General features: G+C 41.7%; 1 protein-coding gene across 4 annotated transcripts in view; it reads right to left on the bottom strand.

Annotated features, from left to right (window-relative positions):
* The window catches only part of LOC140209905 (zinc finger protein 76-like), a 94,362-nt gene that overhangs the window by 63,192 nt on the left and 18,227 nt on the right, over positions 1-12,943 (bottom strand). For all 4 annotated transcript variants that reach the window (XM_072278564.1, XM_072278561.1, XM_072278563.1 and 1 more), the window contains exon 2: positions 1,146-1,231. In XM_072278564.1, coding sequence (XP_072134665.1) covers positions 1,146-1,218 — 73 coding nt within the window. In that variant the 5' untranslated portion in view covers positions 1,219-1,231. The remainder of the gene's footprint in view (positions 1-1,145; positions 1,232-12,943) is intronic.

The raw sequence follows: 12,943 nt of genomic DNA, 5'->3' as shown, positions 1-12,943 counted from the left end.
TATATATTGGCGAGACCCGACGCAGACTGGGAGACCGCTTTGCTGAACATCTACGCTCTGTCCGCCAGAGAAAGCAGGATCTCCCAGTGGCCACACATTTTAATTCCACATCCCATTCCCATTCTGACATGTCTATCCACAGCCTCCTCTACTGTAAAGATGAAGCCACACTCAGGTTGGTGGAACAACACCTTATATTCCGTCTGGGTAGCCTCCAACCTGATGGCATGAACATTGACTTCTCTAAATTCCACTAAGGCCCCACCTCCCCCTCGTACCCCATGCACACATTCTTTCTCTCACTCTCCTTTTTCTCCCTCTGTCCCTCTGAATATACCTCTTGCCTATCCTCTGGGTTCCCCCCCCCCACCCCCGCTCCTTGTCTTTCTTCCCGGACCTCCTGTCCCATGATCCTCTCATATCCCCTTTTGCCTATCACCTGTCCAGCTCTTGGCTCTATCCCTCCCCCTCCTGTCTTCTCCTATCATTTTGGATCTCCCCCTCCCCCTCCAACTTTCAAATCCCTTACTCACTCTTCCTTCAGTTAGTCCTGACGAAGGGTCTCGGCCTGAAACGTCGACTGCACCTCTTCCTACGGATGCTGCCTGGCCTGCTGCATTCACCAGCAATTTTTATAGGAAATGTAACTAGTAATATGCATTTGGAAAATACATAGCCTTTACATGTACTCTCTATGTGTACTTCTAGAGGTATGGTGAGTTTCTGGTGACCAGGTGGCTACAAAACTTTGCCTTACTTATATCGTTTGCACCACTAATGACTACTGACCCACTAGTGTGATAGAATCTTAATGGATCTCTAATCTAACAAGCTATTCAGATCAAGAGCTAATTATTGATAGGAATTAAATATTGATCTAATGAGCTTTATGGTAAGCCACTTTCCATGAGCTTCCTTGACCATGTACATCCTATGACACTGTTGAACTATACACCTCTCCTCTTTATGACTTGTGTTCGGGATGAAATCTCCTAGTTCACGTTGATATGGGGAAGTTTTCCAGTCTCCCTCTGCCTCCCATTAACAATTTGGTGGAGTAAGAATTCAAAACTCTGTCCAGACACATCTCTGCGCTTCATGCTTGGGCAATTTATTTTAATTTTAGTTCATTATTGGGTGCTCACCTTTCAGTGTATGTTGGATGTAGGCTGTAGAGCCATCTGTAAGAGTTACTGCCTGCAGGCTCAGGCTCTCCATCTTTTAGTATAACCTAAAAACAAAAACACAAAACACTTTTTTAGTAGTTACAACTGCTGAACAATTTACTTGTTCACTACCTTTAAAAGATAAACCTCAAGAAATGTAATCTAGTGGCACTTAATCACCTAGACAGAAGAGCAGAATTTCAGAGTTGAGATTAGAGTAAATAATCTCAACACCAAGACAAAGTACAGCAAGTTAAAACGTAGAAGTACAGCAAAGTACCAAGTAAAATTCAATTTGGTGGGAGTTAGGGAGAACTCTCCAAAGACTAGAATCGCACTTAAATTTGGGTCACCAGGCTATGCCTTTTCTTCCTGAATACTAACAAGATGACACGTGAGGATCCAATACAATGGTGATCTCAGGAAATAGATAAAGTTCTACGTCACTGCTTTGAGTTGGTAGACTGGTCCATACTCAAAGACTTAGCACTCAGCCTACATCTCCTCCTCGCTGACGATCCACACTGGTGCACCTCAGGGGTGCGTGCTTATCCCACTGCTCTACTCTCTCTATACCCATGACTGTGTGGCAAGGCATAGCTCAAATATCACCTATAAATTTGCTGATGATACAACCATTGTTGATAAAATCTCAGTGAGGGCATACAGGAGTGAGATATACCAACTAGATGTCGCTTCAGCAACCTTGCACTCAACGTCAGTAAGACAGAAGAGCTGATAGTGGACTTCAGGAAGGGTAAGACGAAGGAAAACATACCAATCCTCATAGGGGGATCAGAACTGGAGAGAGTGAGCAGCTTCAAGTTCCTGGGTGTCAAGATCTCTGAGGACCTAACCTGGTCCCAACATATCGATGCAGTTATAAAGAAGGCAAGACAGCAACTATGCTTCGTTAGGAATTTGAAGAGATTTGGTATGTTAAAAAATACACTCAAAAACGTCTATAGATGTGCCATGGAGAGCATTCTGACAGGCTTCATCACTGTCTGGTATGGGGGTGTGGGGGCTACTGCACAGGACCGAAAGAAGCTGCAGAGGGTCATAAATTTAGTGGGCTCCATCTTGGGTACTATTCTACAAAGTACCCAGGATATCTTAAAGGAGCGGTGTCTGAAAAAGGCAGCATCCATTATTAAGGACCCCCAGCACCCAGGGCATGCCCTTTTCTCACTGTTACCATCAGGTAGGAGGTACAGAAGCCTGAAGGCACACACTCAGCAATTCAGGAGCAGTTCTTTCCCCTCTGTCATCCGATTCCTAAACGGATGTTGAACCCATGGACACTACTTCACTTTTTAATATATATTATTTCTGTTTTTTCACGATTTTTAATGTATTCAATATACGCATACTGTAATTGATTTTTAAAATTTACTATATTATGTATTGCATTAATTTGCTGCTGCTAAGTTAACAAATTTAATGACATATGCCAGTGATAATAAACCTGATTCTGATTCTACATGAGCATGACACCACTGTCACGGAGTTTATCAGCAAGTCTGACAATCCAGATGTTCCAAAACTGGAAACGATGGATGAACCATAACAACTTCTCTCTCACTCAATGTCAACAAGACCAAGGAGCTGATTACTCACTTCAGGAGGAGGAAAACAGAGGTCCATGAGCCAGTCTTCATTGGGGGATCAGAGGAGGAAAAGGTCAGCAACTTTAAATTTCTCGGTGTTATCATTTTGGAGGATCTGTCCAGCATGTAGATGCAATTACGAAGAAAGCACAGCAGCGCCTCTACTTACTTAGAAATTTGTAAAGTACCAAGTAAAATACAATTCAGCAAGAATTAGGGAGAACTCTTCAAAGACTAGAATTGCACTTAAATGACACAGCATGACATCTCAAACTTTGACGAACTCCTATAGGTGTGTGGTGGAGGGTATATTGACTGATTGCATCATGGCCTGGTACGGAAACACTAATGCCCTTAAACAGAAAAGCCTACAAAAAGTGATGGATACAAATGATATCGTACACAAAGCCCTCCACACCAGTGAGCACATCTACATGGACTGCTGTAGTAGGAAAGCAGCATCCATCATCAAGGTCCCCCAACATCCAGGCCATGCTCTCTTCTCACTGCTGCCATCAGGAAGAAGGTACAAGAGCCTCAGGATCCACACCACCAGGGTCAGGAACAGTTATTACTGCTCAACCATCAGGATCTTGAACCCCCCAGAGGGGATAACTTCACTAACCCCATCACTAAACTGTTCCCACAATCCACGGACTCATCTTCAATGACTCTTCATCTCATGCTCTCAATATTTATTGCTTAGTTATTTATAATTTTTTTTCCTTTTGTATTTGCATAGTTTGTTGCCTTTTGCACATTGGTTGTTTGTCCGTTCTGTTGGGTGTGGTCTTTCATTGATTCTATTGTGTTTCTTGGATTTACTGTGTATGCCCACAAGAAAACAAGTATCAGGATTGTATATGGTGACATATACGCACAAAGTAATAAACTTACTTTGAACTTTGAACCAGAAATTCCACTGAAGTCTAGCACTGCAGTGTTCAAATCAGGTCACTTTGATCTTTACAAGAAATTGAAATATTACCTTTGTAAAGCTATCAAGGATGTTAAGAGAGAATACAAGTCCAAAATATAGTCCCAGACCAGACCAGCCATCAGTTATAACAGTACTTACACACTATAACAGACTACAAACAAAATCAGGCAACATCACTGACAATAGCACATCCCTTCCCAATGAGCTTAATGCATTCTATGCTCATTCTGAACAGAAGGGGATTGAAATGTCACCAGCAACACACCTGAACCACAGTCGCCAATGTGGAAATAAGATCAGTCTTCCAGAGAGTGAACCTGTTAAAGCATCTGGCCCAGATTATATACCTGGCCATGTCCTTAGATCATATGCAGGTATTTTTTTACTTCCTGCTTCAGCTTGAGGTTCCCACTGCTTTGTTCTGAAATTCTCTCCTGCTTTAAGAAGACCACTATCATTCTAGTACCCAAGAAAAGCAAGTAATAAGCCTTAAGGACCACCGTCCCGCAGCTCTGACTTCTACCATCACAAAGAGCGTTGAGAGGCTAGTCATTGCGTGCATTATCTCCAACCTCCTAGAGAACCTCCACCTACTGCAGTTTGCCTTGCGCTGAATCAGGTCTACAGCGCACATCATCTCCGTAGCCCTACACTTACCTCTGGACAGTGAAGACACCCACATTAGACTAAAGCTCCATTTTCAATACTATAAAGCCATTCAAACTCATCTTCAATCTCCTAAACCCAGGACTCAACACCTCCTTTTGTAACTGGATCCCTGACTTCCTGACCTACCGACCACAAAGAGTACTGATAGGCAGCAATGCTTCCACCACAATTACCCTCAACACTAGCATCCCACAAGGCTGCGTAGTGAGCCATCTATCAAATAGCAATGAGTCAGCGTAAAGGAAGGAGACAGAGAGATTAGTGACATGGTGCCACGTCAACAACCTTTCCTTTAATGTTAGCAAGACAAAAGAACTGATCATTGACTTCAGGAAGGGTTTCTGGTGCACATGTTGTTGTTTACATCAATTGTTGAGATTGAGAGGGTTGAACTTTCAAGTTCATAGGATTGAACATCACTAATAGTCTCTTGTGGTCCAACCACATTTAAGTTACCGTCAAGAAACCTCACTCACAATTCTCCTTCCTTAGGAGGCTAAAGAAATTTGCATGTTCCCTTTGATCCTCACCAGTTTTTACTGATGCACCATAGAAACCATCTAACCCGAATACATCATGGCTTGGAATGCCAAATGCTCCACACAGGAAGGCAAGAAGCTGCAGAGAGTTGTGGACATAGCTCAGCATTTCATGGCGACCAGATTCCTTTTGGTGAACTATACTTCTCACTGCCTCAGTAAAGCAGCCAACATAATCAAAGATCCCACCAACCAGGACATTCTTTCTTCTCCACCTGCCCATTGGGCAGAAGATAAAGGCCTGAAAGTCCATACCAACAGGCTCAAAGATAGTTTCCATCCTGCTGTTATAAGACTTTTGAATGATCCCCTAGTAAAAAAAGGTGGATTCTTGACCTCACAATCTACCTCGTTGTGATCTTGCGCCTTACTGTTTATCTATACTGCACTTTCATTGTAAGGTAACACTTTATTCTGCACTCTGTTACAGTTCAGATTATGATCACAACCATATAAGACTATGGTGTGGAAAATATTCTTCTCTCAACGGGTTGTGAATATTTGGAGCCCCCAGAAAGTTGGGAAAAGTTGAATCCTTAAATGATTTAAAACTGTGATATATATAGATTTTCAAATAGTAAGGGAATTGAGGGTTACCGAGAGATGGCAGGAAAGAGGATTTGAAGAAACTGGATCAAACTGAATAGTGCAGCAGGACTGAGTAGCTAATGAAGTTCCCCTGTCCCATTGCTGAAGCTCTTATCATTGTATATTTTCAGATAAGTGCTTAAGTTGGAGGCCAGTTGAGCAGGGACAGGGATTAGGTTACATGGGGAGATTTTGCAGTTGGTGGGTGGCATTGATCAGGTAAGTGGGCACAGATCAGGTAAGTGGCTTATCAGACAGAGGTACAGGTAGTTAGACATCAGGGCTACTAGCTGTTCTGATGTACAAAAATACATCAAGCCAATAGTCATGATTCAAAATTGTAAGCATCTAGTCAAATCCAGTGATTTGGTTTAGCCAAAAAATGTTTGCAATTGCTTTGCAGTTTGGGAAGCAATCTATTTTCAGTGGCATGGTGCAGAAAAAAAGTGACGTTATGTGTCCAAATTTCCTCTGATTGGGAATGAAGCTTCCCTAGCCTTTTTTTCACATTTCTGTTCACACTTATTAAATTGGAAGAATTAATTTAGTATGGTCCATCAAAAGTAATTAAATGTTTTTCCCATAAATTGCTTTCATTTGCAACTACTTAAGAACTTACAGTACGGTACTTTCTGTCTTTTTTACTTCCCACATCCTCTGCTCGATTTGTCTGGCTTGAATGCTTTAGTTATTAGTACAGCTTCTCCCCTCTTTTGCCCCCGACCCCACAGATAAGAAACAAACACCCACTGATGCAGCGCTATTTTTTTTTAGCCTCCGCAAATGAAAATCATTGCTTTTCAGAATAAATTACAAAACTGAAGTTGGAGAAATTTGACCCATATCAAGATGATCAGTCATGTTATACACCAGCATGCTTCAGATGTGTAACACTTTGGATGCACGAAGATTGATGTAAATTTTAATGCAATTTATGTTTGAAAAAAACATGAAATTTGGTCACTTTTATTTGTTCTAAACAAATCAATATGCACCGATTGTGAAGAATGTTTTCATCGTACTCCTTTAACTGCAACTGCATAATTTAAAGGGAAATTTGGACACAGACTGATTTTTTTTTTATATATACTAAAGAAATCATGGGGTTATGGGGTTAGGGCAGGGAAAGTAATAAACACAAAAAAAATCAGCTATCATCTCATTAAATGAGGGTCTGGATGGTCTACTTTTGCTTCTATATCTTATGTTCTCAAAGAATTTCTATAAAGAATTCTGGAATATAGCAGGTGATTCAGAGGGGGGTGTTTAAAATTCACTGGAATTCATTGCCACAGACCGTGATGGCAGCCAAGTCATTGGATATATTTAAAACAAAGGCTCTTGATTAGTAAGGGCATCAAAGCTTATGGGGAGAATGCAGGAGAAAGGAGTTTAGAAAGATAATAAATCAGACATGATGGAATGACAGAGCAGATAGAAATAGTCTAATTATAGTCCTACGACTTATGGTCTTATACTGGAGAGTTATACTGGCATTTTGCCTCAGTGTTGTCTGTTTTGATTCACTGTACTAGCTGGAGAGTCAGTCCAGGCATGAGAAGGCTAGACAGGTATACCAGTAACTCAAAGGAGCAGGGAAAGAAGAGCTTAGGTCTTCAGACTGTACTCTCCTGTTATGTTCGAGAATCATGCTCCTGTGATTAGTTAGAGAATTGTGACTGTCTGCAGACAGGTCTACAATCAAGCATTAGTAACTGGAAAGCTCTGCCCAGAGAACACCATCACCATAAGGTTCTCCTTACTGAATCAGTATACATAGTTGATGCTACATATCCAAGTATGCTGAAAAAAATGTTCCTGGTTCCAGATGAAGCTTTGCAAGAGATTGGCTACAGATCACTCAAACTGCTCTAATTATGTTGTATACTATCTGACAGGTAGAGAAGGCAGCAAGCATTTCAATGTGGATCTGTATCAGCTTTCCCATGTCCGTTCTCCCTTCATGGATCTTACCAAGTCCCAAGAATGGTCTAAGAAGTATAAGAGTGCCAGATGTGGGAAGTGAGTGTTTTTCCTTGCTGAACAACTACAAATTGAAATGATAAATATAAATTTTGGTGGCACATGGCATTGACGGACAAAGTGGCCACCTCATTGGAAGATACATAAAGTTGGTGCTTAGAGAGATGGATGTGGTAAAGGTACAGATCTTTGCATAACTGGAATATCCATCACGTCTACAGCCAAGCCAATCATTACAACCTCTGTCACATTCTCTATCTGGCAGGGGATCCTTGAGTTTTCTGTAATTGATGGGATCTCCCTCCTGTGATGGGCAACTTTAGCCTGAAAACAAGAGGGAAAGGTTTTTTTCTAAGTGCATATACCTGTGTTGCTGAGATTAGCACTGAAAAATGTTAGAGGGCAGCTGAAGCAATAGCTACTCATTGTGTTAAAGATGTGTGTGTGAGCAGAGGGCTGAAAGGAAGGAGAAAGATGCAGTTCAGTCAGGTTTTTACCTTGAAAGGTCATGGAATTTCTTGCAAAAGTGCTCCCAGCTGCAGTGGAACGCACCTCTGCTGCCACTTTTTAATACAGTTCTAGGTTTTCTCCTGTTACTCCTAGCACACACACCATGTCTCCTGTGCTTTACTTGATCCATCTGGATGTCGAGGGTCACATTGAGAAACATGAAACATGCTCCCTGTACTGCAAAGCCTCTCCAGCAGTTGTCACCAGAGACAAGGTCAACACTTACATTTCTGACAATGCCGCCTGTTAATGAAGTGTTCTTTAACAGATGCTGAAGCTCTGTGCTCAATTAGTGTAGTAACATGCTGGCACTGAATTGCATTAGTGATGGTCAAGACTTGCACAGATAGCTTCTTCAGATCTCACAGCTTTGGCATGCCAAAAAACACCTGCTTATTTGCTAACTGATCATGATGAAATCTCACAGCCAATCTATACTAAAATGAATTGGATGTTCAGGATTAGCAGTCACATTTAAGTGCAGTCCAGTTCTCTGGCAATTGTTCTTTAACAATATTTATACTATAAAATACTAATTGTAATATTTTGTCACAATGTTCAGACCTTATTACATTGTTGAACTGTTTTACAATGAAATACTCCATCCAATTACATTGGCCACTCAACAGGGGGGTCTTATATGGTGATTTGGTAGGCCTACTTAAAGCAAACCTTTACTATTTAAAGCCATTCTGTACCTGTAAGATGAAGTGCATTACAGATCTAAGATACTGTGGCTCCTTCCATTTACAAATAACTTTAATTGAATATTATGTTGATTAGACTGTTTAATTGTTTTCTTTATAGTTCGAATTTCGTATGCCTGCTTGCATTTTATATCATTACCTTTGTATATGCAATTGTTCAGTGCATCCTTTAGTGGATACAATTCTTTGTATTATTCTGGAAACATTTTACGTATCACATTATTTGAATAGGGGCTTGTTATGTTATATAACTCCATAACATAAAACTAATTGAAAAAAAACACGGAGTCAGGAGAAGCAAGTGTACTTTGGTTTACTTGAGTAAGGAGCACATTTATGACATGGTGGCATAATGACGTATGCCATTCGCATACTTTTACTTATAACCCATGATTAATTATTTATACAAAGAATGCTTAATCAAACAATACAAATACAATATTACTCAAATATTACAGAATTATGAAATACACAACACTCCTGCCTACTTATTCCAACTCAGTATAGAATGCAACTCAATTTACACATATACACTCACATAAAAACAAAAAATAAATATATATTATAATAAAATTGCTACAGTCAACCTTCACTAATCCGACTACCTGTAATCCGGTTCCTTCGATAATCCGGCACTGATTATGCTTAATGTGATCCTTCTGTAATTTGGCATTTTCACTAATCCGGCACTCCTCAGGTCCCAATGGTGCCAGATTAGTGAAGGTCAACCTCTATATAGATATCTACATCATAGCAAATTTTAAATTGCCCCATTCAGGCCTAAGGATTTAATTACTGTTCTGAGGCCTTCTCTGTGGTGGTTGTAGATTACTCTAGGACTGCAGGAAATGGTTCTGAAAGTGTTCTTCTCTAACAATTGAGTCTGCTCTCCTCAAATGATTGATGTGATGTCTCCAGATAACATCAGACATAATCTCCACTGTGTAGGAAGGTGGTCCATCTCTGTTCTTAATCTTTCTAAGTATCCACTTTTGATCACCTCTGTATTCCCTTGCTAAGACTGCTTTTCCAGGAACAAAACATTGAAATTTCTTGTTTGGGGGAGCCCTCAACTTGTCTCAGCTATTTGTCCTGCACACAGCTTCTGACATTTGGTTTCAGCAGATCTGAGTGTGAGCACAAGGAATGACCCATGACTCATAGCTGGTGAGTTGCTGGTCGTGGAGTGAGCTGCACTGCGATATGCAAGGAGGGAATTGTCGAGTTTCTGATTCAGTGTCTGCGTAGTGTGTTCTGCTGACATTGCTCTCAGTGCATTCTTTAGAATCTGAACAAACCTTTCTGCCAAGCCATTTGTAGCTCGGTGGTACCGTGCAGATGTAATATATCTTATTCCATTCATTTTCGGGAATGACTGAAACTGCTCCACAACAAACTGTGGCCCATTATCACTGACCAAGTCTTCTGGAACACCAGTCATTAAGAAGAGGCTTGTCAACACATCAATAGTGTTTGAGAATGTAGTGGAGGCTATTGGGAACACTTCTGGCCACTCTCACTGCATCTACTACTACCAAGAAATTTGCGTCCATGAATGGTCTGGCAAAATCCACATGAACCCTCTGTCAGGGCATTCCCAGAGATGGAGAGGCACTGCTCTTGGCATCTTCTGAATATGTTAGCGTCCCGAAAAGCGCATGGCAAGACACTCGAGCTGGTGTTGTATCCCAGCCCACCGGACTGCTCTGAGCCAACACTTCCATTGTGACCACGCCTAGATGACCGGCATGTAGCTCCTCCAACACTTTAGCTCTCAGCAACAACTCTCAAACCCCACATGAAGCAACCCCCATGAAGGGGAAGTTCATTCTGGCAATGGTAAAAATGAGTGAACTGGAATTTCTGCTGCACATTCCAGCCATTTTGGATTGCCATGTACACCTGAGACAGAGGGGGATCTTGTCTGGTTTCCCTTTGGGTCATCTACACTGTACTAGGGAGACTTCTAATTTGCATCAAGAGGAGTGTCCTCTTTTGTAAATTTTTTCAGATATTTCATTTTCCAAGGGTGAATGGGTTGAATTTGATTTTAGAATTGTGGCCTCCAAGAAAAAGGGCCCATCTCTGAATTTGTGCTGCTGCTGTTAGTGGAACACCCTTCTGTGGATTGAAAATGGACAACAGTGGTTGATGATCAGTAATAAGGACAAACTCTTTCCCATACAAGTACTAGTTGAAACGTTTTGCACCTCAAAGCAGACTCAAGGTCTCTCTGTGCATAATTTTTACCTGCAGCAGTAAGGGAACATGATGCAAAGGCTATGGGGCGTTCACTTCCACCACTCATAACATGTGACATGACTGCACCTATATCACAAAGCAAAGCTTCGCAGGCAAGCTTCACTGGACAGTGTGGAACATAATGTGTGAGTACAGTCTGACGTCACCATTTCCTTTATCCTTTGTTCTTTGAAGAAATAACAAGCAGGATAGACAAAATGGATGTTGTGTACTTGTATTTTCAGAAGGCCTTTGAAAGGGTGCTGCATATGAGGCTGCTGACAAGGTAAAAGCCCAGGGTGTTACAGGAGAGATATTAGCATGGATAGAACATTGGCTGATTGGCAGGAGGCAAAGGTTGGGAATAAAGGGATCCTTTTCGGGCTGTCCTGCCAGTGACTAGTGGTGCTCCATGGGAGCTGTCTGGGGATTGCTTCTTTTTATGTTGTATGCCAACAATCTGAATGATGAAATTGATGGCTTTGTGACCAAGTTTCCAGATTGAGTCAGTAGTGAAGAATGCGAATGCAATGTTGGCATTCATTTCTAGAGGAATAGAGTATAGGAGCAGGGATGTGATGTTGAGGCTCTATAAGGCGCTGGTGAGACCTCACTTGGAGTTCTGTGGGCAGTTTTTGTCTCCTTATTTAAGGAAGGATGTGCTGATGTTGGAGAGGGTACAGAGAAGATTCACTAGAATGATTCCGGGAATGAGAGGGTTAACATATGAGGAACATTTGTCCGCTCTTGGACTGTATTCCTTGGAGTTTAGAAGAATGAGGGGAGACCTCATAGAAACATTTCGTATGTTGAAAGGCATGGATAGAGTGGATGTGGCAAAGTTGTTTCCCATGATGGGGGAACCTAGTACGAGAGGGCATGACTTAAGGATTGAAGGGCACCCATTCAGAACAGAAATGCGAAGAAATTTTTATAGTTGGAGGGTGGTGAATCTATGGAATTTGTTGCCACGGGCAGCAGTGGAGGCCAAGTCATTGGGTGTACTTAAGGCAGAGATTGATAAGTATCTGAGTACCCAGGGCATCAAAGGTTATGGTGAGAAGGCGGGGGAGTGGGACTAGATGGGAGAATGGATCAGCTCATGATAAAATGGCAAAGCAGACTCGATGGGCCGAATGGCCGACTTCTGCTCCTTTGTCTTATGGTCTAATACAAAGATAGCTGGAAGGGCAGGTAGCGTTGAAGCAAAGAAGCTGCAAAAGAACTTAAGACAGATTAGGAGAATGGGCAAAAAAGTGGCACATGGAATAGTGTAGGGAAGTGTATTGTCATGCACTTTGATAAAATGAATAATTTCTAAATTTCTAAATGAGGAGAAATTCCAAAACTCCGAGGTGCAAAGGGACTTGAGTCCCCGTGCAAGATTCTCTAAAGGTTAATTTGCAGGTTGAATGCAATGCTAGGGCTATTTAAGGCACTGGTGAGACCTCACTTGGAGTATTGTGAACAGTTTTGGGCCCCTTATTTAAGAAAGGATGCGCTGACATTGGAAAGAGTTCACAGGAAGTTCATAAGAATGATTCCGGGAATGAAAGGATTATCATATGAGCAGTAATAGAAGGCTCTAGGCCTGTACTCGCTGGAATTGAGAAGAAGGTCGGCAGGGGAATCTCATTGAAACCTATAGCATGTTGATATGCCTAGATAGAATGAATGTGAAGGGGATGTTTCCTTTGGTGGTGGAGTCTAGGACCAGAAGGCACAGCCTCAAAATAGAAAGACATCCAGTTAGATCAGAGATGAGGAGAAATTTCTTCAGCCAGAGGGTGCTGACTCTCTGGAATTCACTGCCATGGGCAGCTGTGGAGGCCAGGTCACAGGGTGTATTTAAGGTGGAGTTTGATCGGCTCTTGATTAGTCAGGGCATGAAAGGTTATGGGGAGAAGGCAGGAGACTAGGGTTGAGTGTGCAGAGCAGACTCGATGGGCTGAATGGCCTAATTCTACTCTCATGTCTTTTGGTCTTATCT

This window comes from Mobula birostris, chromosome 14, assembly GCF_030028105.1.
Source record: "Mobula birostris isolate sMobBir1 chromosome 14, sMobBir1.hap1, whole genome shotgun sequence".
Lineage (NCBI taxonomy): Eukaryota > Metazoa > Chordata > Chondrichthyes > Myliobatiformes > Myliobatidae > Mobula > Mobula birostris.
This window is presented reverse-complemented; position numbering and strand designations above follow the sequence as displayed.